The following is a 24,991-nucleotide window of genomic DNA, read 5'->3' as shown; positions in this document are numbered from 1 at the left end:
ACCACTCATTCAGTATCCCTCTGCTTCAGCCTCCACTCACCACTCATTCAGTATCCCTCTGCTTCAGCCTCCACTCACCACTCATTCAGTATCCCTCTGCTTCAGCCTCCACTCACCACTCATTCAGTATCCCTCTGCTTCAGCCTCCACTCACCACTCATTCAGTATCCCTCTGCTTCAGCCTCCACTCACCACTCATTCAGTATCCCTCTGCTTCAGCCTCCACTCACCACTCATTCAGTATCCCTCTGCTTCAGTCTCTTCAGCCTCCACTCACCACTCATTCAGTATACCTCTGCTTCAGCCCCCACTCACCACTCATTCAGTATCCCTCTGCTTCAGCCCCCACTCACCACTCATTCAGTATCCCTCTGCTTCAGTCTCTTCAGCCTCCACTCACCACTCATTCAGTATACCTCTGCTTCAGCCCCCACTCACCACTCATTCAGTATCCCTCTGCTTCAGCCTCCACTCACCACTCATTCAGTATCCCTCTGCTTCAGTCTCTTCAGCCTCCACTTACCACTCATTCAGTATCCCTCTGCTTCAGCCCCCACTCACCACTCATTCAGTATCCCTCTGCTTCAGTCTCTTCAGCCTCCACTTACCACTCATTCAGTATCCCTCTGCTTCAGCCTCCACTCACCACTCATTCAGTATCACTCTGCTTCAGCCTCCACTCACCACTCATTCAGTATCCCTCTGCTTCAGTCTCTTCAGCCTCCACTCACCACTCATTCAGTATCCGTCTGCTTCAGTCTCTTCAGCCTCCACTCACCACTCATTCAGTATCCGTCTGCTTCAGTCTCTTCAGCCCCCACTCACCACTCATTCAGTATCCCTCTGCTTCAGCCCCCACTCACCACTCATTCAGTATCCCTCTGCTTCAGCCCCCACTCACCACTCATTCAGTATCCTCTGCTTCAGCCTCCACTCACCACTCATTCAGTATCCCTCTGCTTCAGTCTCTTCAGCCTCCACTCACCACTCATTCAGTATACCTCTGCTTCAGCCCCCACTCACCACTCATTCAGTATCCCTCTGCTTCAGCCCCCACTCACCACTCATTCAGTATCCCTCTGCTTCAGTCTCTTCAGCCTCCACTCACCACTCATTCAGTATACCTCTGCTTCAGCCCCCACTCACCACTCATTCAGTATCCCTCTGCTTCAGCCTCCACTCACCACTCATTCAGTATCCCTCTGCTTCAGTCTCTTCAGCCTCCACTTACCACTCATTCAGTATCCCTCTGCTTCAGCCCCCACTCACCACTCATTCAGTATCCCTCTGCTTCAGTCTCTTCAGCCTCCACTTACCACTCATTCAGTATCCCTCTGCTTCAGCCTCCACTCACCACTCATTCAGTATCCCTCTGCTTCAGCCTCCACTCACCACTCATTCAGTATCCCTCTGCTTCAGCCTCCACTCACCACTCATTCAGTATCCCTCTGCTTCAGCCCCCACTCACCACTCATTCAGTATACCTCTGCTTCAGCCTCCACTCACCACTCATTCAGTATCCCTCTGCTTCAGCCTCCACTCACCACTCATTCAGTATCCCTCTGCTTCAGTCTCTTCAGCCTCCACTCACCACTCATTCAGTATCCCTCTGCTTCAGCCTCCACTCACCACTCATTCAGTATCCCTCTGCTTCAGCCTCCACTCACCACTCATTCAGTATCCCTCTGCTTCAGTCTCTTCAGCCTCCACTCACCACTCATTCAGTATCCCTCTGCTTCAGCCTCCACTCACCACTCATTCAGTATCCCTCTGCTTCAGCCCCCACTCACCACTCATTCAGTATCCCTCTGCTTCAGCCTCCACTCACCACTCATTCAGTATCCCTCTGCTTCAGCCTCCACTCACCACTCATTCAGTATCCCTCTGCTTCAGCCTCCACTCACCACTCATTCAGTATCCCTCTGCTTCAGCCTCCACTCACCACTCATTCAGTATCCCTCTGCTTCAGCCTCCACTCACCACTCATTCAGTATCCCTCTGCTTCAGCCTCCACTCACCACTCATTCAGTATCCCTCTGCTTCAGCCTCCACTCACCACTCATTCAGTATCCCTCTGCTTCAGCCTCCACTCACCACTCATTCAGTATCCCTCTGCTTCAGCCTCCACTCACCACTCATTCAGTATCCCTCTGCTTCAGCCTCCACTCACCACTCATTCAGTATCCCTCTGCTTCAGCCCCCACTCACCACTCATTCAGTATCCCTCTGCTTCAGCCCCCACTCACCACTCATTCAGTATCCCTCTGCTTCAGCCTCCACTCACCACTCATTCAGTATCCCTCTGCTTCAGCCCCCACTCACCACTCATTCAGTATCCCTCTGCTTCAGCCTCCACTCACCACTCATTCAGTATCCCTCTGCTTCAGCCTCCACTCACCACTCATTCAGTATCCCTCTGCTTCAGCCTCCACTCACCACTCATTCAGTATCCCTCTGCTTCAGCCTCCACTCACCACTCATTCAGTATCCCTCTGCTTCAGCCTCCACTCACCACTCATTCAGTATCCCTCTGCTTCAGCCTCCACTCACCACTCATTCAGTATCCCTCTGCTTCAGCCTCCACTCACCACTCATTCAGTATCCCTCTGCTTCAGCCTCCACTCACCACTCATTCAGTATCCCTCTGCTTCAGCCTCCACTCACCACTCATTCAGTATCCCTCTGCTTCAGCCCCCACTCACCACTCATTCAGTATCCCTCTGCTTCAGCCTCCACTCACCACTCATTCAGTATCCCTCTGCTTCAGCCTCCACTCACCACTCATTCAGTATCCCTCTGCTTCAGCCCCCACTCACCACTCATTCAGTATCCCTCTGCTTCAGCCTCCACTCACCACTCATTCAGTATACCTCTGCTTCAGCCTCCACTCACCACTCATTCAGTATCCCTCTGCTTCAGCCTCCACTCACCACTCATTCAGTATCCCTCTGCTTCAGCCTCCACTCACCACTCATTCAGTATCCCTCTGCTTCAGCCTCCACTCACCACTCATTCAGTATCCCTCTGCTTCAGCCTCCACTCACCACTCATTCAGTATCCCTCTGCTTCAGCCTCCACTCACCACTCATTCAGTATCCCTCTGCTTCAGCCTCCACTCACCACTCATTCAGTATCCCTCTGCTTCAGCCCCCACTCACCACTCATTCAGTATCCCTCTGCTTCAGCCTCCACTCACCACTCATTCAGTATCCCTCTGCTTCAGCCTCCACTCACCACTCATTCAGTATCCCTCTGCTTCAGCCTCCACTCACCACTCATTCAGTATCCCTCTGCTTCAGCCTCCACTCACCACTCATTCAGTAGTATCCCTCTGCTTCAGCCTCCACTCACCACTCATTCAGTATCCCTCTGCTTCAGCCTCCACTCACCACTCATTCAGTATCCCTCTGCTTCAGCCTCCACTCACCACTCATTCAGTATCCCTCTGCTTCAGCCTCCACTCATTCAGTATCCCTCTGCTTCAGCCCCCACTCACCACTCATTCAGTATACCTCTGCTTCAGCCTCCACTCACCACTCATTCAGTATCCCTCTGCTTCAGCCTCCACTCACCACTCATTCAGTATCCCTCTGCTTCAGTCTCTTCAGCCTCCACTCACCACTCATTCAGTATCCCTCTGCTTCAGCCTCCACTCACCACTCATTCAGTATCCCTCTGCTTCAGCCTCCACTCACCACTCATTCAGTATCCCTCTGCTTCAGTCTCTTCAGCCTCCACTCACCACTCATTCAGTATCCCTCTGCTTCAGCCTCCACTCACCACTCATTCAGTATCCCTCTGCTTCAGCCTCCACTCACCACTCATTCAGTATCCCTCTGCTTCAGCCTCCACTCACCACTCATTCAGTATCCCTCTGCTTCAGCCCCCACTCACCACTCATTCAGTATACCTCTGCTTCAGCCTCCACTCACCACTCATTCAGTATCCCTCTGCTTCAGCCTCCACTCACCACTCATTCAGTATCCTCTGCTTCAGTCTCTTCAGCCTCCACTCACCACTCATTCAGTATCCTCTGCTTCAGCCTCCACTCACCACTCATTCAGTATCCCTCTGCTTCAGCCTCCACTCACCACTCATTCAGTATCCCTCTGCTTCAGCCTCCACTCACCACTCATTCAGTATCCCTCTGCTTCAGTCTCTTCAGCCTCCACTCACCACTCATTCAGTATCCCTCTGCTTCAGCCTCCACTCACCACTCATTCAGTATCCCTCTGCTTCAGCCTCCACTCACCACTCATTCAGTATCCCTCTGCTTCAGCCCCCACTCACCACTCATTCAGTATCCCTCTGCTTCAGCCTCCACTCACCACTCATTCAGTATCCCTCTGCTTCAGCCTCCACTCACCACTCATTCAGTATCCCTCTGCTTCAGCCTCCACTCACCACTCATTCAGTATCCCTCTGCTTCAGCCTCCACTCACCACTCATTCAGTATCCCTCTGCTTCAGTCTCTTCAGCCTCCACTCACCACTCATTCAGTATCCCTCTGCTTCAGCCTCCACTCACCACTCATTCAGTATCCCTCTGCTTCAGCCTCCACTCACCACTCATTCAGTATCCCTCTGCTTCAGCCCCCACTCACCACTCATTCAGTATCCCTCTGCTTCAGCCTCCACTCACCACTCATTCAGTATCCCTCTGCTTCAGCCTCCACTCACCACTCATTCAGTATCCCTCTGCTTCAGCCTCCACTCACCACTCATTCAGTATCCCTCTGCTTCAGCCTCCACTCACCACTCATTCAGTATCCCTCTGCTTCAGCCTCCACTCACCACTCATTCAGTATCCCTCTGCTTCAGCCCCCACTCACCACTCATTCAGTATACCTCTGCTTCAGCCTCCACTCACCACTCATTCAGTATCCCTCTGCTTCAGCCTCCACTCACCACTCATTCAGTATCCCTCTGCTTCAGTCTCTTCAGCCTCCACTCACCACTCATTCAGTATCCCTCTGCTTCAGCCTCCACTCACCACTCATTCAGTATCCCTCTGCTTCAGCCTCCACTCACCACTCATTCAGTATCCCTCTGCTTCAGTCTCTTCAGCCTCCACTCACCACTCATTCAGTATCCCTCTGCTTCAGCCTCCACTCACCACTCATTCAGTATCCCTCTGCTTCAGCCTCCACTCACCACTCATTCAGTATCCCTCTGCTTCAGCCCCCACTCACCACTCATTCAGTATCCCTCTGCTTCAGTCTCTTCAGCCTCCACTCACCACTCATTCAGTATCCCTCTGCTTCAGCCTCCACTCACCACTCATTCAGTATCCCTCTGCTTCAGCCTCCACTCACCACTCATTCAGTATCCCTCTGCTTCAGCCCCCACTCACCACTCATTCAGTATCCCTCTGCTTCAGCCTCCACTCACCACTCATTCAGTATCCCTCTGCTTCAGCCTCCACTCACCACTCATTCAGTATCCCTCTGCTTCAGCCCCCACTCACCACTCATTCAGTATCCCTCTGCTTCAGCCTCCACTCACCACTCATTCAGTATCCCTCTGCTTCAGCCTCCACTCACCACTCATTCAGTATCCCTCTGCTTCAGCCTCCACTCACCACTCATTCAGTATCCCTCTGCTTCAGCCTCCACTCACCACTCATTCAGTATCCTCTGTTAGTCAGCCTCCACTCACCACTCATTCAGTATCCTCTGTTAGTCAGCCTCCACTCACCACTCATTCAGTATCCTCTGTTAGTCAGCCTCCACTCACCACTCATTCAGTATCCTCTGTTAGTCAGCCTCCACTCACCACTCATTCAGTATCCTCTGTTAGTCAGCCTCCACTCACCACTCATTCAGTATCCCTCTGTTAGTCAGCCTCCACTCACCACTCATTCAGTATCCTCTGTTAGTCAGCCTCCACTCACCACTCATTCAGTATCCTCTGTTAGTCAGTCCCCACTCACCACTCATTCAGTATCCTCTGTTAGTCAGTCCCCACTCACCACTCATTCAGTATCCCTCTGCTTCAGTCTCTTCAGTCCCCACTCACCACTCATTCAGTATCCCTCTGCTTCAGTCTCTTCAGCCTCCACTCACCACTCATTCAGTATCCCTCTGCTTCAGTCTCTTCAGCCCCCACTCACCACTCATTCAGTATCCCTCTGCTTCAGTCTCTTCAGCCTCCACTCACCACTCATTCAGTATCTTCTGTTAGTCAGCAGTCTGAGGGAGATGATCTATCCCGATCACTGGGGATTTTGCGGTCTGGCTCACAAGGCGAGCAATATGTTGAAAAAACATTTTAAGAAATATTTGGTTGAAATTCTTTAAGTAATGATAGTATTTTTAGGCCATTATGGGCTAGGAGATGGACCGTTAAACAGTGGGTTGAAAAAGGAATATAGCATTATGATAATACTGTACATTAAAATAGGATGAAAACATTACAGCACTAAATTGTAATCCTTTTCTGTAGAGGTTTTGTTAGAGAGGGGTAGAGATAAACATTTCTGTTGGGGTGTCAGTTAGGTATTAACCCTGCCGATAGGAGAAGAGTTGGAGAGCGAGACTACGACTACCAGACACACACATCAGCAGAACAGACTGTTGGCCAGATAACCAGTAGGGACTAGAGTGTAGCCTGTTGGCCAGTAGAGACTAGAGTGTAGCCTGATAGCCAGTGGAGACTAGAGTGTAGCCTGTTGGTCGTGTAACCTGATAGCCTGTAGAGACTAGAGTGCAGCCTGTTGGTCGTGTAACCTGATAGCCTGTAGAGACTAGAGTGCAGCCTGTTGGTCGTGTAACCTGATAGCCTGTAGAGACTAGAGTGCAGCCTGTTGGTCGTGTAACCTGATAGCCTGTAGAGACTAGAGTGCAGCCTGTTGGTCGTGTAACCTGATAGCCTGTAGAGACTAGAGTGCAGCCTGTTGGTCGTGTAACCTGATAGCCTGTAGAGACTAGAGTGTAGCCTGTTGGTCGTGTAACCTGATAGCCTGTAGAGACTAGAGTGTAGCCTGTTGGTCGTGTAGCCTGATAGCCTGTGGAGACTAGAGTGTAGCCTGTCGGTCGTGTAGCCTGATAGCCAGTGGAGACTAGAGTGTAGCCTGTCGGTCGTGCGTGTGGCATGAAGATGGGTGTGTAAACGAAAACAACCTGTAACGTCTGCTTCCAACTCACACTCTCAAACACATAGATCCCCTGAACGCAGCTCACTCTCCAGATCCCAATCACCTGAATTCTGATCACCTGTTCACACACCTGTATGTCATTATCACACACTATTTAGTTCAGTTCTTTGCATCCCGTCACTGTGAGGTCTTGTTTGTTTTGCTACACACTTCTATCTATACTCTGTTTTTTCCCGTAATTTAATCCTCCTGTATATGATAGTTTTGGCCTGTCTCACTAACGACACCTTTTGCCTATTCCTGGCCTGTACTTTAGCCTATTGGATTTCCTGATATCAACCTATTGCCTGATCTCCCGGGCGATGTTATTAGCCTTTTCCCTGCCTGTACTGTTGCCTTTTTGGACCCCCTGTGTATGACCTTCTGCCTGCCCCTGGACCCAGCTACCTGCCTCCTCCTGTGTATGACCTTCTGCCTGCCCCTGGACCCAGCTACCTGCCTCCTCCTGTGTATGACCTTCTGCCTGCCCCTGGACCCAGCTACCTGCCTCCTCCTGTGTATGACCTTCTGCCTGCCCCTGGACCCAGCTACCTGCCTCCTCCTGTGTATGACCTTCTGCCTGCCCCTGGACCTAGCAACCTGCCTCCTCCTGTGGTCCTTTACAAATAAACACTTGCTGCACTTGAAACCAATGACGGCCTAGGAACAGTGGGGTTAACTGCCTTGTTCAGGGGCAGAATGACAGATTTTTACTTTGTCAGCTCAGTGATTCGATCTTGCAACCTTTTGGTTACTAGTCCAACGCTCTAACCACCTGCCGCCCATAAACAGAATACCAGATAGCCAGAACAGAATACCAGATAGCCAGAACAGAATACCAGATAGCCAGAACAGAATACCTCACCAAAAACAACAGATGGATTCAGCGGAGCTGCAGCTACGTCTTCCCCGACAGGGGGAACGAATCGATAAACGCTGCGACCTCCTCCGACCAGTCCATTCCTGATTCACCGATATCAGGTGCCACAGCCTCCTCTCGTTCATCTCCCCCCATATCCGTGCCTAATAAATACGACGGCTCCCCGGGGAAATGTCAAGTATTTCTCATGCAGTGTAACCTGTACATAGACCATCACCGCTCTGACTTCACCTCTGATAAAAACAGGATGGACTTCGTCATCTCCGTACTCACAGGCAAAGCTCTGGATTGGGTCACAGCCCTGTGGGTCGCTCAAAGATCTGATCTGTCCTCTGAATCACGTTTCCACGCCCTCTTCAAGGAGGTTTTCGACCATTCAGTTGCAGGTCGTCACACCGGGGACCTGTTATGTGAGCTGCGACAGGGCCGTCGATCCACCACTGAGTATGCCCTTGAGTTCCATACCACGGCTGCTGGCAGTGGATGGGGTGAACCAGCTCTCCTTACAGTCTACCGGAGGGGTCTGCATTGGGAGTTACAGACCAAACTGGCCTGCAGAGGATATTTTTAACTGACCTAAACCAATACACCCGGATGACTAAATCCATTGGCAACCTACTGGTGAATATTACCAAAAGGCAGTTTGGTATCCTGGCTCTTCTTTCTGCTAATGGGGTGACTTAGGTTGCGGAGGGACTAGTGGACTCGTTGGGGCTGCAGGTAATTTACTTGACGAACAATTGGCACAACGGTTAAGAGTCAAACTAATCCCTGTTAATCCTCACCTTTTGGATTAATGCGCTGGACGGACAACCTCTCAGATCTGGTCTTGTGACTCACATGACCCTTCAGTATCACCCTTCAGATTGGCCTCCTTCATTCTGAGGTCATTCAGTTAATGGTGTTGCCTTCGCCTAAAGAACCCCTAATCCTCGGTCACCACTGACTAAGCCTTCACGACCCTACCATCTCCTGGCAGTAAGGGGAACTGCGGTCATGGTCTCCTGCCTGTTTTAAGAACTGCTTCAGTCTACCCTGTCGAGCCACCTCTATAGAAGGATCGGAGTATGCCAGTCCAACCCACAACCCACATACGGTCTCACCAATGCTCCCGCAGTCTTCCAGTCCTTCATGAATGAAGTTTTCCAGGACATGACCAACCAGATCCACATCGTGTACATTGATGATATCTTGATCTACTCTCCCTCCCTTGCAGAGCACGTACAGCATGTGCAACAGGTCCTCTAACGGCTACAGGACCACCATCTTTATGTCAAGGCTGAGAAGAGCTCCTTTCACGTTACTACGGTAACCTTCCTAGGTTTTGTGTTGACACCAGGCGGGGTCAACATGGACGAAGACAAAGTCATGGCCATGCTTAACTGGCCCAAACCTACCACCGTAAAGGAACTACAACATATCCTAGGATTTTCCGACTACTACCGCCGGTTCATTCGAAACTGCAGCAGCACAACCAGCTCCTCTCAGCTCTCACCAGTCAAAAACCTGTACCCTCCAGTGGACCGACACCGCCCTTACTGCATTTGAGACCTTGAACTGCCTCTTCACCTCTGCACCCATCCTTAGGCAGCCAGATAACTGCCCTTCCTTTTGTTCTGGAGGTTGACGCATCTGAGGTCGGTGTAGAAACGGTTCTCTCTCAGTGGGTAGGGACACCTCCAAAATTACACCCATGTGGCTTCTTTTCCAAGAAACTGTCACCCGCTGAGAGGAACTATGATGTCGGGAACTGAGAGCTCCTCGCCATTAAGCTGGCTATCGAAGAGTGGCGCCACTGGTTAGAGGGAGCTCATCACCCATTCCTGGTCCTTACCAACCACCACAATTTGGAGTACTTAAGAAGTGCTAAGCGGCTCAACCCCAGACAGGCTCGCTGGGCACTCTACTTCACCTGTCTGCCTGGCAAGAAAAATGTGAAGGCTGATTCCTTATCCCGTGTATTTGGCTCCCCTTCCTCTAACCCAGGTCCCGAGCCCATCCTGCCTCTGTCTTGTGTCGTGGAACCCATACAAATCTAAAAAAAAGAAATCCAATCTGTCGTCCAAGAGGCCTTACGCCACGACCCAGCACCTCCCGACACCCCTGCAGAAAAGACCTACGTTCCCGCGTCTATCAGACCCTAACTAATGTAGTGGTGCCATAACTCCCTGAGTTCTGGCAATCCCGGGATCACCCAGACCACAGGGCTACTGACACGCAAGTTCTGGTGGTCATCCCTAACAGCAGGCGTCTAAGATTACGTTCTTTGCTGTCCCGTCTGTGCATGAGCAAAGAGCCCACGCCAACTACCTACCGGTAAACTCAAGCCTCTACCGACACCACACAGACCATGGTCCCACATCGGGATTTCTTCCCTGATCTGGATTTCCTCACTGATCTGCCAGACTCATTGGGCTTCACTACTATTTTAGTTGTAGTGGACCGGTTCTCCAAGATGTGCTGACTCATCCCCCTTCCGCAGCTACCTAATGACATGGAAATGGCCGATTTCATGTTCCAACAGGTGTTTCGTCTGTATGGGATCCCGGAAGACATCGTTTTGGTTCGGGGACCCCAGTTCCCCTCCAGGGTGTGGCAATGGTTCTGCGACCGACTGGGGGTCTCCATCAGCCTGTCATCCGGATACCATCCTCAAACCAGCGAGCAGATGGAACGCCTGAATCAGGAAATAGGGAAGTATCTTCGCCAACACTGTACCAACCAACCACACGAGTGGAGTTGCTATACAGCCTGGTTGGAATACACACAGAACTCCCTGGTGTATTCCTCACTCCATCTCACTCCACCTCCCCCCGTGTTCCCATGGGAGACAGAGCCCAGAACTGTGCCTGCCATGGATGAGTGGTTTTGACGGAGTGAGCAGGTTTGGGAGACCACACATCGGGAACCTACATCAAGCTTCCCTCTCTCAGAAACGGTTTGCTGATCGGCGTCCCCGACCTACTCCACTCTTCCACCCTGGGTAATGTGTGTGGCTCTCTACCTGGGACATCTGGCTTTGTGATCCCTGCAAAAAGTTCAGTCCCCGGTTCATTGGTCCTTTCAAAATAACACACCGTATCAATCCTGTCACCTACCGTCTCCAGTTGCCCCGCCATTACTGGATCTGCTCATCCTTCCACAGCCCTCTCCATCCTCCAGTGGCGCACCTCGGCGCGCCCCCTCTGTTTGACATCGGCGATGCACCGACTTATTCCGTCCAAGCCCTCCTTGACTCCAAGCGCCTGGGTGGTCGCATCCACAACCTGGTGGATTGGCAGGGGTACGGACCCGAAGAGCGGACCTGGGTCCCCGCCCGGGACATCCTCGACCCAGCCACGATCCTGGCTTTCCACCGTAACCGCCCTGACCACCCAGCTCCACGTCCCCGTGGGTCGGCCCCCTGCTCAGCTTCCTAGGCCATCAAGAGCTACCCATGGAGGGTGGGGGGGTACTGTAACGTCTGCTTCCAACTGACAATCTCAAACATGTAGATCCCCTGAACGCAGCTCACTCTCCAGATCCCAATCACCTGCATTCTGATCACCTGTTCGCACACCTGCCTTTCATTATCACACACTATTTAGTTCAGTTCTTTGCATCCCGTCATTGTGAGGTCTTGTTTGTTTTGTGACACTTCTAGTCGGAGCTCTGCTTTTCTGTACTTTAGCCTATCGGAGTTTCTGTTATCAACCTATTGCATGTTCTCCTGGACCTCGTTACCAGCCTTTTCACTGCCTGTACTGTTGTCCTTTTGGACCCCTATGTTTGACCTTCTGCCTGCCCCTGGACCTAGCAACCTGCCTCCTCCTGTGTATGACCTTCTGCCTGCCCCTGGACTCAGCTACCTGCCTCCTCCCGTGTATGACCTTCTGCATGCCCCTGGACCCAGCTACCTGCCTCCTCCTGTGTATGACCTTCTGCCCCTGGACTCAGCTACCTGCCTCCTCCTGTGTATGACCTTCTGCCCCTGGACCCAGCTACCTACCTCCTCCTGTGTATGACCTTCTGCCTGCCCCTGGACTCAGCTACCTGCCTCCTCATGTGTATGACCTTCTGCCCCTGGACCCAGCTACCTACCTCCTCCTGTGTATGACCTTCTGCCTGCCCCTGGACTCAGCTACCTGCCTCCTCCTGTGTATGACCTTCTGCCTGCCCCTGGACTCAGCTACCTGCCTCCTCATGTGTATGACCTTCTGCCCCTGGACCCAGCTACCTGCCTCCTCCTGTGTATGACCTTCTGCCCCTGGACCCAGCTACCTACCTCCTCCTGTGTATGACCTTCTGCCTGCCCCTGGACCCAGCTACCTGCCTCCTCCTGTGTATGACCTTCTGCCTGCCCCTGGACCCAGCTACCTGCCTCCTCCTATGGTCCTTTACCTATAAACATCAGCTGTGCCCTGCTCTTCAAACCAGCTCTCTGTCTCCCATCGTGTTCATTACACAACTAAGGCCTTAAAATGTCCAAAAGTCTTCTTGACCAAATATCAATGGTCCCACACAAAATAAACAAATAAACAAAATAAACAATTAAAACAAAATAAACAAATAAACAAAATAAACACAGTTCAAACTATAATAAACAAACTCAGTCAATCCAACGTGTCAACAGATGTCCAGCGGAGAAAACAGACCCTGAGAACAGTGGATACCAACGGAGATGAGTAGTCCAACAATAGGAATTAGTAGATGTGACTTGTAGCCTGTAGACTGACCTTTAACTCACAAAGCTTTGGCTGTTTTCACTTTCTTAATCACGTCTAGACTGGGTAGTATAGGACTAGGGTAGTATAGGACTAGGGTAGTGGGGTTGTTAGACTGGGTAGTATAGGACTAGGGTAGTGGGGTTGTTAGACTGGGTAGTATAGGACAAGGGTAGTATAGGACTAGGGTAGTATAGGACTAGGGTAGTGGGGTTGTTAGACTAGGGTAGTATAAGACTAGGGTAGTATAGGACTAGGGTAGTATAGGACTAGGGTAGTGGGGTTGTTAGACTGGGTAGTATAGGACTAGGGTAGTATAAGACTAGGGTAGTATAGGACTAGAGTAGTATAGGACTAGGGTAGTATAGGACTAGGGTAGTGGGGTTGTTAGACTGGGTAGTATAGGACTAGGGTAGTATAGGACTAGGGTAGTATAGGACTAGGGTAGTGGGGTTGTTAGACTGGGTAGTATAGGACTAGGGTAGTATAGGACTAGGGTAGTATAGGACTAGGGTAGTATAGGACTAGGGTAGTATAGGACTAGGGTAGTGGGGTTGTTAGACTGGGTAGTATAGGACTAGGGTAGTATAAGACTAGGGTAGTATAAGACTAGGGTAGTATAGGACTAGAGTAGTATAGGACTAGGGTAGTATAGGACTAGGGTAGTGGGGTTGTTAGACTGGGTAGTATAGGACTAGGGTAGTATAAGACTAGCGTAGTATAGGACTAGGGTAGTGGGGTTGTTAGACTGGGTAGTATAAGACTAGGGTAGTATAGGACTAGGTTAGTATAGGACTAGGGTAGTATAGGACTAGGGTACTGGGGTTGTTAGACTGGGTAGTATAAGACTAGGGTAGTATAGGACTAGGGTAGTATAGGACTAGAATAGTATAGGACTAGAGCAGTATAGGATTAGGGTAGTATAGGATTAGGGTAGTATAGGACTAGGGTAGTATAGGACTAGGGTAGTGGGGTTGTTAGACTGGGTAGTATAAGACTAGGGTAGTATAGGACTAGAGTAGTATAGGACTAGAGTAGTATAGGACTAGGGTAGTATAGGACTAGGGTAGTAGAGGACTAGAGTAGTATAGGACTAGGGTAGTATAGGACTAGGGTAGTATAGGACTAGGGTAGTGGGGTTGTTAGACTGGGTAGTATAGGACTAGGGTAGTATAGGACTAGGGTAGTATAGGACTAGGGTAGTATAGGACTAGGGTAGTGGGGTTGTTAGACTGGGTAGTATAAGACTAGGGTAGTATAGGACTAGGTTAGTATAGGACTAGAGTAGTATAGGACTAGTGTAGTATAGGACTAGGGTAGTATAGGACTAGGGTACTGGGGTTGTTAGACTGGGTAGTATAGGACTAGGGTAGTATAGGACTAGGGTAGTATAGGACTAGGGTAGTATAGGACTAGAGTATTATAGGACTAGGGTAGTATAGGACTAGGGTAGTATAGGACTACGGTAGTGGGGTTGTTAGACTGGGTAGTATAAGACTAGGGTAGTATAGGACTAGAGTAGTATAGTGTATTAGGGTAGTATAGGACTAGGGTAGTATAGGACTAGGGTAGTATAAGACTAGGGTAGTGGGGTTGTTAGACTGGGTAGTATAAGACTAGGGTAGTATAGGACTAGGGTAGTATAGGACTAGGGTAGTATAGGACTAGGGTAGTATAGGATTCGGGTAGTATAGGATTAGGGTAGTATAGGACTAGGGTAGTATAGGACTAGGGTAGTATAGGACTAGGGTAGTATAGGATTAGGGTAGTATAGGACTAGGGTAGTATAGGATTAGGGTAGTGGGGTTGTTAGACTGGGTAGTATAGGACTAGGGTAGTAGAGGACTAGGGTCATATAGGACTAGTATAGTGGGGTTGTTAGACTGAGTAGTATAAGACTAGGGTAGTATAGGACTAGGGTAGTGGGGTTGTTAAACTGGGTAGTATAAGACTAGGCTGGTATAGGACTAGGGTAGTATAGGACTAGGGTAGTATAGTACTAGGGTAGTGGGGTTGTTAAACTGGGTAGTGTAGGACTAGGGTAGTATAGGACTAGAGTATTATAGGACTAGGGTAGTATAGGACTAGGGTAGTATAGGACTAGGGTAGTGGGGTTGTTAGACTGGGTAGTATAGGACTAGGGTAGTATAGGACTAGGGTAGTATAGGACTAGGGTAGTGGGGTTGTTAGACTGGGTAGTATAAGACTAGGGTAGTATAGGATTAGGGTAGTATAGGACTAGGGTAGTATAGGACTAGGGTAGTATAGGACTAGGGTAGTATAGGACTAGGGTAGTATAGGATTCGGGTAGTATAGGATTAGGGTAGTATAGGACTAGGTTAGTAGAGGATTAGGGTAGTGGGGTTGTTAGACTGGGTAGTATAGGACTAGGGTAGTAGAGGACTAGGGTCATATAGGACTAGTATAGTGGGGTTGTTAGACTGAGTAGTATAAGACTAGGGTAGTATAGGACTAGGGTAGTGGGGTTGTTAAACTGGGTAGTATAAGACTAGGCTGGTATAGGACTAGAGTATTATAGGACTAGGGTAGTATAGGACTACGGTAGTGGGGTTGTTAGACTGGGTAGTATAAGACTAGGGTAGTATAGGACTAGAGTAGTATAGTATTAGGGTAGTATAGGACTAGGGTAGTATAGGACTAGGGTAGTATAGGACTAGGGTAGTGGGGTTGTTAGACTGGGTAGTATAAGACTAGGGTAGTATAGGACTAGGGTAGTATAGGACTAGGGTAGTATAGGACTAGGGTAGTATAGGACTAGGGTAGTGGGGTTGTTAGACTGGGTAGTATAAGACTAGGGTAGTATAGGACTAGGGTAGTATAGGACTAGGGTAGTATAGGACTAGAGTAGTATAGGACTAGGGTAGTATAGGACTAGGGTAGTATAGGACTCGGGTAGTATAGGATTAGGATAGTATAGGACTCGGGTAGTATAGGATTAGGGTAGTATAGGACTAGGGTAGTATAGGATTAGGGTAGTGGGGTTGTTAGACTGGGTAGTATAGGACTAGGTTAGTAGAGGACTAGGGTAGTGGGGTTGTTAGACTGGGTAGTATAGGACTAGGGTAGTAGAGGACTAGGGTCATATAGGACTAGTATAGTGGGGTTGTTAGACTGAGTAGTATAAGACTAGGGTAGTATAGGACTAGGGTAGTGGGGTTGTTAAACTGGGTAGTATAAGACTAGGCTGGTATAGGACTAGGGTAGTATAGGACTAGGGTAGTATAGTACTAGGGTAGTGGGGTTGTTAAACTGGGTAGTGTAGGACTAGGGTAGTATAGGACTAGGGTATTGGGGTTGTTAGACTGGGTAGTGTAGTACTAGGGTAGTATAGGACTAGGTTAGTAGGGTTGTTAGACTGGGTAGTATAAGACTAGGGTAGTATAGGACTAGTGTAGTGGGGTTGTTAGACTGGGTAGTATAGGACTAGGGTAGTGGGGTTGTTAGACTGGGTAGTATAGGACTAGGTTAGTATAGGACTAGGTTAGTATAGGACTAGAGTAGTATAGGACTAGGGTAGTATAGGACTAGGGTACTGGGGTTGTGTAGGACTAGGGTAGTATAGGACTAGAGTAGTATAGGATTAGGGTAGTATAGGACTAGGGTAGTATATGACTAGGGTAGTATAGGACTAGGGTACTGGGGTTGTGTAGGACTAGGGTAGTATAGGACTAGAGTAGTATAGGATTAGGGTAGTATAGGACTAGGGTAGTATATGACTAGGGTAGTATAGGACTAGGGTAGTATAGGACTAGGGTAGTGGGTTATTAGACTGGGTAGTATAGGACTAGGGTAGTATAGGACTAGGGTAGTGGGTTGTTAGACTGGGTAGTATAGGACTAGGGTGTTGGGGTTGTTAGACTGGGTAGTATAAGACTAGGGTAGTAGAGGACTAGGGTAGTATAGGATTGGGGTAGTGGGGTTGTTAGACTGGGTAGTATAAGACTAGGATAGTGGGGTTTTTAGACTGGGTAGTATAGGACTAGGGTAGTGGGTTGTTAGACTGGGTAGTATAGGACTAGGGTGTTGGGGTTGTTAGACGGGGTAGTATAAGACTAGGGTAGTAGAGGACTAGGGTAGTATAGGATTGGGGTAGTGGGGTTGTTAGACTGGGTAGTATAAGACTAGGATAGTGGGGTTTTTAGACTGGGTAGTATATGACTAGGGTAGTATAGGACTGGGGTGGTAGAGGTACAGGGTCAGGGACAGGCAGAGTGGTCAAGCATGCGGGTACAGGGCTTGAACAAACAAGACGAACTGGCAACAAACAAACAGAGAACACCGGTATAAATACCCAGGGGATAATTGTGAAGAGGGGCGACACCTGGAGAGGGGAGACAAGCACAAGGACAGGTGAAACAGATCAGGGGCGTGACAGTATGACCCAAGGTGTCTTATCGTGACACCGTTGTATTTCTGATAGGTCGACTGCTCTGTCTGTGTGCCGCTGCTGTTCACAAAACATACTGCTTTCTCCTCTGCATCTCCCTCTCACCCCCCACCTCCGTCTCTCTCTCTCTCTGTCTCTCTCTCACCACCTCCCTCTCTCTCTCTCTCTCTCTCTCTCACCACCTCTCTCTCTACGTCTCTCTCTCTCTCTCTCTCTCTCACCACCTCTCTCTGTCTCTGTCTGACTCTGTCTCTCTCTCCTCTCTCTCTCTTTCTCTCTCTCTCTCTGTCACTGTCTCTCTCTCTCTGTCTCCCTCTGTGTCTCTCTCTCTCTCCCTCTGCCTCTCTCCGTCTCTCTCTCTCTTTCTGTTTCTGCCTGTCTTTCTCTCTCTCTCTCTCTCTCTCTCTCTCTCTCTCTCTCTCTCTCTCTCTCTCTCTCTCTCTCTCACCACCTCTCTCTCTCTCTCTCTCTCTCTCTCTCTCTCTCTCTCTCACCACCTCTCTCTCTCTCTCTCTCTCTCACCACCTCTCTCTCTCTCTACGTCTCTCTCTCTCTCTCTCACCACCTCTCTCTCTCTCTACGTCTCTCTCTCTCTCTCTCACCACCTCTCTCTCTCTCACCACCTCTCTCTCTCTCTCACCACCTCTCTCTCTCTCTCTCTCTCTCTCACCACCTCTCTCTCTCTCTCTCTCTCTCACCACCTCTCTCTCTCTCTCTCTCACCACCTCCCTCTCTCTCTCTTTCTCTCACACCACCTCTCTCTCTCTCTCTGCCTCTCTCTCTCTCTGTCTGTCTCTGTCTCTCGCTCTCTCTCTCTGTCTCTGTCTCTTTCTCTCTCTCTCTCTGTCTCTGTCTTTCTCACTCTCTCTCTGTCTCTGTCTGTCTCTTTCTCTCTCTCTTTCTCTCTCTCTTTGTCTCTGTCTGTCTCTTTCTCTCTCTCTGTCTCCCTCTGTGTGTCTCTCTCTCTGTCTCCCTCTGTGTGTCTCTCTCTCCCTCTGCCTCTCTCAGTCTCTCTCTCTTTCTGTTTCTGCCTGTCTCTTTCTCTCTCTTTGTCTCTGTCTGTCTCTTTCTCTCTCTCTGTCTCTGTCTGTCTGTCTGTCTGTCTCTCTCTCTCCCTCTCTTTCCCTCTCTTTCCCTCTCTCTCCGTCTCTCTCTCTCTCTCTGTCAAAATAACAACCTTTCTAAGCTTCATTAACAAGGACAAATGAGCGTGCGTGTGTGACGTCTGCTTGCGTCTCAAATTTAATTGAATGTTCCAGTAGGTCATTACTGCGAAACGTGACTCTGTGACCCCGGGCCGTGAGGTTAGAGGTTTTTTTTTGTTAAACAGGAAGTTACTGCTAAACGTGGCTGCATGCTGAGTGGATGTGATGAAACTGAAAGTCAACATGTTGTTGTGTTGTGTGTTCGACCTCTAATATGCTTCCATGGTAGCGCTATCATTTAATGTTATGTACTGTCATTACCTGGGTAGGACTTACCTGTTGATTGATTGGTTCATTGATGGATTAATTAGGATAATGCTTCTAAAAGTAGGCTAGAAAATAGGCTTCGTAACATCAGATTCAAATAAATATATATATATATTTTTTTATACACATCTATCCTTCTTTATTTCCACCCCCTCATCTGTGAAGGCAGAAACACTTCCTCCATCCCGGTGTTCTGTTTCCTCCCCCTCATCTGTGAAGGCAGAAACACTTCCTCCATCCCGGTGTTCTGTTTCCTCCCCCTCATCTGTGAAGGCAGAAACACTTCCTCCATCCCGGTGTTCTGTTTCCTCCCCCTCATCTGTGAAGGCAGAAACACTTCCTCCATCCCGGTGTTCTGTTTCCTCCCCTCATCTGTGAAGGCAGAAACACTTCCTCCATCCCGGTGTTCTGTTTCCTCCCCCTCATCTGTGAAGGCAGAAACACTTCCTCCATCCCGGTGGTCTGTTTCCTCCCCCTCATCTGTGAAGGCAGAAACACTTCCTCCATCCCGGTGGTCTGTTTCCTCCCCCTCATCTGTGAAGGCAGAAACACTTCCTCCATCCCGGTGTTCTGTTTCCACCTCATCTGTGAAGGCAGAAACACTTCCTCCATCCCGGTGTTCTGTTTCCACCTCCTCATCTGTGAAGGCAGAAACACTTCCTCCATCCCGGTGTTCTGTTTCCACCTCCTCATCTGTGAAGGCAGAAACACTTCCTCCATCCCGGTGTTCTGTTTCCACCTCCTCATCTGTGAAGGCAGAAACACTTCCTCCATCCCGGTGTTCTGTTTCCACCTCCTCATCTGTGAAGGCAGAAACACTTCCTCCATCCCGGTGTTCTGTTTCCACCTCCTCATCTGTGAAGGCAGAAACACTTCCTCCATCCCGGTGTTCTGTTTCCACCTCCTCATCTGTGAAGGCAGAAACACTTCCTCCATCCCGGTGTTCTGTTTCCACCCCCTCATCTGTGAAGGCAGAAACACTTCCTCCATCCCGGTGTTCTGTTTCCACCTCCTCATCTGTGAAGGCAGAAACACTTCCTCCATCCCGGTGTTCTGTTTCCTCCCCCTCATCTGTGAAGGCAGAAACACTTCCTCCATCCCGGTGTTCTGTTTCCACCCCCTCATCTGTGAAGGCAGAAACACTTCCTCCATCCCGGGGTTCTGTTTCCTCCTCCTCATCTGTGAAGGCAGAAACACTTCCTCCATCCCGGGGTTCTGTTTCCTCCCCCTCATCTGTGAAGGCAGAAACACTTCCTCCATCCCGGTGTTCTGTTTCCACCCCCTCATCTGTGAAGGCAGAAACACTTCCTCCATCCCGGTGTTCTGTTTCCTCCCCTCATCTGTGAAGGCAGAAACACTTCCTCCATCCCGGTGTTCTGTTTCCTCCCCTCATCTGTGAAGGCAGAAACACTTCCTCCATCCCGGTGTTCTGTTTCCTCCCCCTCATCTGTGAAGGCAGAAACACTTCCTCCATCCCGGTGTTCTGTTTCCTCCCCCTCATCTGTGAAGGCAGAAACACTTCCTCCATCCCGGTGTTCTGTTTCCTCCCCCTCATCTGTGAAGGCAGAAACACTTCCTCCATCCCGGTGTTCTGTTTCCTCCCCCTCATCTGTGAAGGCAGAAACACTTCCTCCATCCCGGTGTTCTGTTTCCTCCCCCTCATCTGTGAAGGCAGAAACACTTCCTCCATCCCGGTGTTCTGTTTCCTCCCCTCATCTGTGAAGGCAGAAACACTTCCTCCATCCCGGTGTTCTGTTTCCTCCCCTCATCTGTGAAGGCAGAAACACTTCCTCCATCCCGGTGGTCTGTTTCCTCCCCCTCATCTGTGAAGGCAGAAACACTTCCTCCATCCCGGTGGTCTGTTTCCTCCCCCTCATCTGTGAAGGCAGAAACACTTCCTCCATCCCGGTGTTCTGTTTCCACCTCATCTGTGAAGGCAGAAACACTTCCTCCATCCCGGTGTTCTGTTTCCACCTCATCTGTGAAGGCAGAAACACTTCCTCCATCCCGGTGTTCTGTTTCCACCTCCTCATCTGTGAAGGCAGAAACACTTCCTCCATCCCGGTGTTCTGTTTCCACCTCCTCATCTGTGAAGGCAGAAACACTTCCTCCATCCCGGTGTTCTGTTTCCACCTCCTCATCTGTGAAGGCAGAAACACTTCCTCCATCCCGGTGTTCTGTTTCCACCTCCTCATCTGTGAAGGCAGAAACACTTCCTCCATCCCGGTGTTCTGTTTCCACCTCCTCATCTGTGAAGGCAGAAACACTTCCTCCATCCCGGTGTTCTGTTTCCACCCCTCATCTGTGAAGGCAGAAACACTTCCTCCATCCCGGTGTTCTGTTTCCACCTCCTCATCTGTGAAGGCAGAAACACTTCCTCCATCCCGGTGTTCTGTTTCCTCCCCCTCATCTGTGAAGGCAGAAACACTTCCTCCATCCCGGTGTTCTGTTTCCACCCCCTCATCTGTGAAGGCAGAAACACTTCCTCCATCCCGGGGTTCTGTTTCCTCCTCCTCATCTGTGAAGGCAGAAACACTTCCTCCATCCCGGGGTTCTGTTTCCTCCCCTCATCTGTGAAGGCAGAAACACTTCCTCCATCCCGGTGTTCTGTTTCCACCCCCTCATCTGTGAAGGCAGAAACACTTCCTCCATCCCGGTGTTCTGTTTCCTCCCCCTCATCTGTGAAGGCAGAAACACTTCCTCCATCCCGGTGTTCTGTTTCCTCCCCCTCATCTGTGAAGGCAGAAACACTTCCTCCATCCCGGTGTTCTGTTTCCTCCCCCTCATCTGTGAAGGCAGAAACACTTCCTCCATCCCGGTGTTCTGTTTCCTCCCCTCATCTGTGAAGGCAGAAACACTTCCTCCATCCCGGTGTTCTGTTTCCTCCCCCTCATCTGTGAAGGCAGAAACACTTCCTCCATCCCGGTGTTCTGTTTCCTCCCCCTCATCTGTGAAGGCAGAAACACTTCCTCCATCCCGGGGTTCTGTTTCCACCTCCTCATCTGTGAAGGCAGAAACACTTCCTCCATCCCGGGGTTCTGTTTCCTCCTCCTCATCTGTGAAGGCAGAAACACTTCCTCCATCCCGGGGTTCTGTTTCCTCCTCCTCATCTGTGAAGGCAGAAACACTTCCTCCATCCCGGGGTTCTGTTTCCTCCTCCTCATCTGTGAAGGCAGAAACACTTCCTCCATCCCGGGGTTCTGTTTCCACCTCCTCATCTGTGAAGGCAGAAACACTTCCTCCATCCCGGGGTTCTGTTTCCTCCTCCTCATCTGTGAAGGCAGAAACACTTCCTCCATCCCGGGGTTCTGTTTCCTCCCCCTCATCTGTGAAGGCAGAAACACTTCCTCCATCCCGGGGTTCTGTTTCCACCTCCTCATCTGTGAAGGCAGAAACACTTCCTCCATCCCGGTGTTCTGTTTCCTCCCCCTCATCTGTGAAGGCAGAAACACTTCCTCCATCCCGGTGTTCTGTTTCCACCTCCTCATCTGTGAAGGCAGAAACACTTCCTCCATCCCGGGGTTCTGTTTCCTCCCCCTCATCTGTGAAGGCAGAAACACTTCCTCCATCCCGGTGTTCTGTTTCCACCTCCTCATCTGTGAAGGTAGAAACACTTCCTCCATCCCGGTATTCTGTTTCCACCCCCTCATCTGTGAAGGCAGAAACACTTCCTCCATCCCGGTGTTCTGTTTCCACCCCCTCATCTGTGAAGGCAGAAACACTTCCTCCATCCCGGTGTTCTGTTTCCACCTCCTCATCTGTAGACGTGTGGTTTAGATTTACCATTCATATGATACATAGAACCGGGGGGGAGGGGGGGGGGGGGGAGGGGGCACGTTTTAAACCACCGCAGTGGAGTAGAGTAGCTGTGTGATCATCATCATTCATGCTAACTAACTAGCTTCTCCACCTGTTTCATCACCCTGTAGTTCATCTACCTGTTTCATCACCCTGTAGTTCCTCCACCTGTTTCATCACCCTGTAGTTCCTCCACCTGTTTCATCACCCTGTAGTTCCTCCACCTGTTTCATCACTGTAGTTCCTCCACCTGTTTCATCACTGTAGTTCCTCCACCTGTTTCATCACACTGTAGTTCCTCCTGATAGAGCTATACTGTGGTCATTATTTGTTTTCCTGTTTTAATCACACTTGCTTTTGTTAATACTTCTTTTCTTCTGTCTTGGGTAATGTCTTTCTAATTCTTAAAAGAATCATCATAAAAACCTATGAATATAGGAAGCTATTTTGTCTCTCTCTCTCTCTCACGTCTACTTCCTCCTGAAGGACCTCCCTCGCTCCCCAGTGGCTCCGCCCCTGGAGTCGTGTTTCCTGCGTCCGGCGAGGCCAGCCAACCGCCGCCCCCCCTCCCGCTGGGCAGCCCCCTCCTCCCCCCGAGGCTGGCTAGACGTCACAGAGCGGAGGTTCACCTTCCCCATGGTGACTGGGACCAGTAAGACTGGGACTGGGACCAGTAAGACTGGGACTGGGACCACCTCTATACCAGACTTGGATAAGACTGGGACTGGGACCAGTAAGACTGGGACTGGGACCAGTAAGACTGGGACTGGGACCAGTAAGACTGGGACTGGGACCACCTCTATACCAGACCTGGATAAGACTGGGACTGGGACCAGTAAGACTGGGACTGGGACCACCTCTATACCAGACCTGGATAAGACTGGGACTGGGATCAGTAAGACTGGGACTGGGACCAGTAAGACTGGGACTGGGACCACCTCTATACCAGACCAGGATGAGACTGGACTAGCAGAATGACAACAGGAACCATCACCATTCCCCTGTTCTCCTTAACTCCCTTTTTACCTGCTCCACTCTCTTTCTCACCATACCCCTGTTCTCCTTAACTCCCTTTTTACCTGCTCCACTCTCTTTCTCACCATTCCCTGTTCTCCTTAACTCCCTTTTTACCTGCTCCACTCTCTTTCTCACCATACCCCTGTTCTCCTTAACTCCCTTTTTACCTGCTCCACTCTCTTTCTCACCATACCCCTGTTCTCCTTAACTCCCTTTTTACCTGCTCCACTCTCTTTCTCACCATACCCCTGCCAGTACCTCAGACCCATCTTTCCTAGTCCTCCTCTCCACTCCCTCTCCTCCCTCTCCTCCCTCTCCACTCCCTCTCCTCCCTCCTCCTCCTCTTCTCCACTCCTCCCTCCTCCTCTTCTCCACTCCTCCCTACTCCTCCTCTTCTCCCCTCCTCACTACTCCTCCTCTTCTCCACTCCTCCCTCCTCCTCCTCTTCTCCACTCCTCCCTCCTCCTCCTCTTCTCCACTCCTCCCTACTCCTCCTCTTCTCCACTCCTCCCTATTCCTCCTCTTCTCCACTCCTCCCTATTCCTCCTCTTCTCCACTCCTCCCTACTCCTCCTCTTCTCCACTCCTCCCTATTCCTCCTTACTTCTCCCTCCTCTTCTCCACTCCTCCCTCCTCCTCCTCTTCTCCACTCCTCCCTACTCCTCCTCTTCTCCACTCCTCCCTACTCCTCCTTACTTCTCCCTCCTCTTCTCCACTCCTCCCTCCTCCTCCTCTTCTCCACTCCTCCCTACTCCTCCTCTTCTCCACTCCTCCCTATTCCTCCTTACTTCTCCCTCCTCTTCTCCACTCCTCCCTCCTCCTCCTCTTCTCCACTCCTCCCTACTCCTCCTCTTCTCCACTCCTCCCTATTCCTCCTCTTCTCCACTCCTCTTCTCCACTCCTCCCTACTCCTCCCCTTCTCCACTCCTCCCTACTCCTCTTCTCCACTCTTCCCTACTCCACCTCTTCACCACTCCTCCCTATTCCTCCTCTTCTCCACTCCTCCTCTTCTCCACTCCTCTTCTCCACTCCTCCCTACTCCTCCTCTTCTCCCCTCCTCCCTATTCCTCCTCTTCTCCACTCCTCCCTATCCCTCCTCTTCTCCACTCCTCCCTACACCTCCTCTTCTCCACTCCTCCTTACTCCTCCTCTTCTCCACTCCTCCCTACTCCTCTTCTTCTCCACTCCTCCTCTTCTCCACTCCTCCTCTTCTCCACTCCTCCCTACTCCTCTTCTTCTCCACTCCTCCTCTTCTCCACTCCTCCTCTTCTCCACTCCTCCCTACTCCTCCTCTTCTCCACTCCTCCCTACTCCTCATCTTCTCCACTCCTCCCTAATCCTCCTCTTCTCCACTCCTCCCTACTCCTCCTCTTCTCCAATCCTCCTCTTCTCCACTCCTCCTCTTCTCAACTCCTCCTCTTCTCCACTCCTCCCTACTCCTCCTCTTCTCCACTCCTTACTCCTCCTCTTCTCCACTCCTCCCTACTCCTCCTCTTCTCCACTCCTCCCTACTCCTCCTCTTCTCCACTCCTCCTCTTCTCCACTCCTCCTCTTCTCCACTCCTCCCTACTCCTCCTCTT

The 24,991-nt window shown here is 50.5% G+C and overlaps 1 protein-coding gene across 1 annotated transcript in view; it reads left to right on the top strand.

The window, feature by feature from the left end:
• Positions 1-23,814, top strand: part of LOC124009837 (microtubule cross-linking factor 1-like) — a 271,598-nt gene extending 247,784 nt beyond the window's left edge. Inside the window, 1 exon segment of the mRNA XM_046322025.1 lies at positions 22,882-23,814. Coding sequence (XP_046177981.1) covers positions 22,882-23,373 — 492 coding nt within the window. The 3' untranslated portion in view covers positions 23,374-23,814.
• Positions 23,815-24,991: the final 1,177 nt, after the last annotated feature.

This window comes from Oncorhynchus gorbuscha, linkage group LG22, assembly GCF_021184085.1.
Source record: "Oncorhynchus gorbuscha isolate QuinsamMale2020 ecotype Even-year linkage group LG22, OgorEven_v1.0, whole genome shotgun sequence".
Lineage (NCBI taxonomy): Eukaryota > Metazoa > Chordata > Actinopteri > Salmoniformes > Salmonidae > Oncorhynchus > Oncorhynchus gorbuscha.
This window is presented reverse-complemented; position numbering and strand designations above follow the sequence as displayed.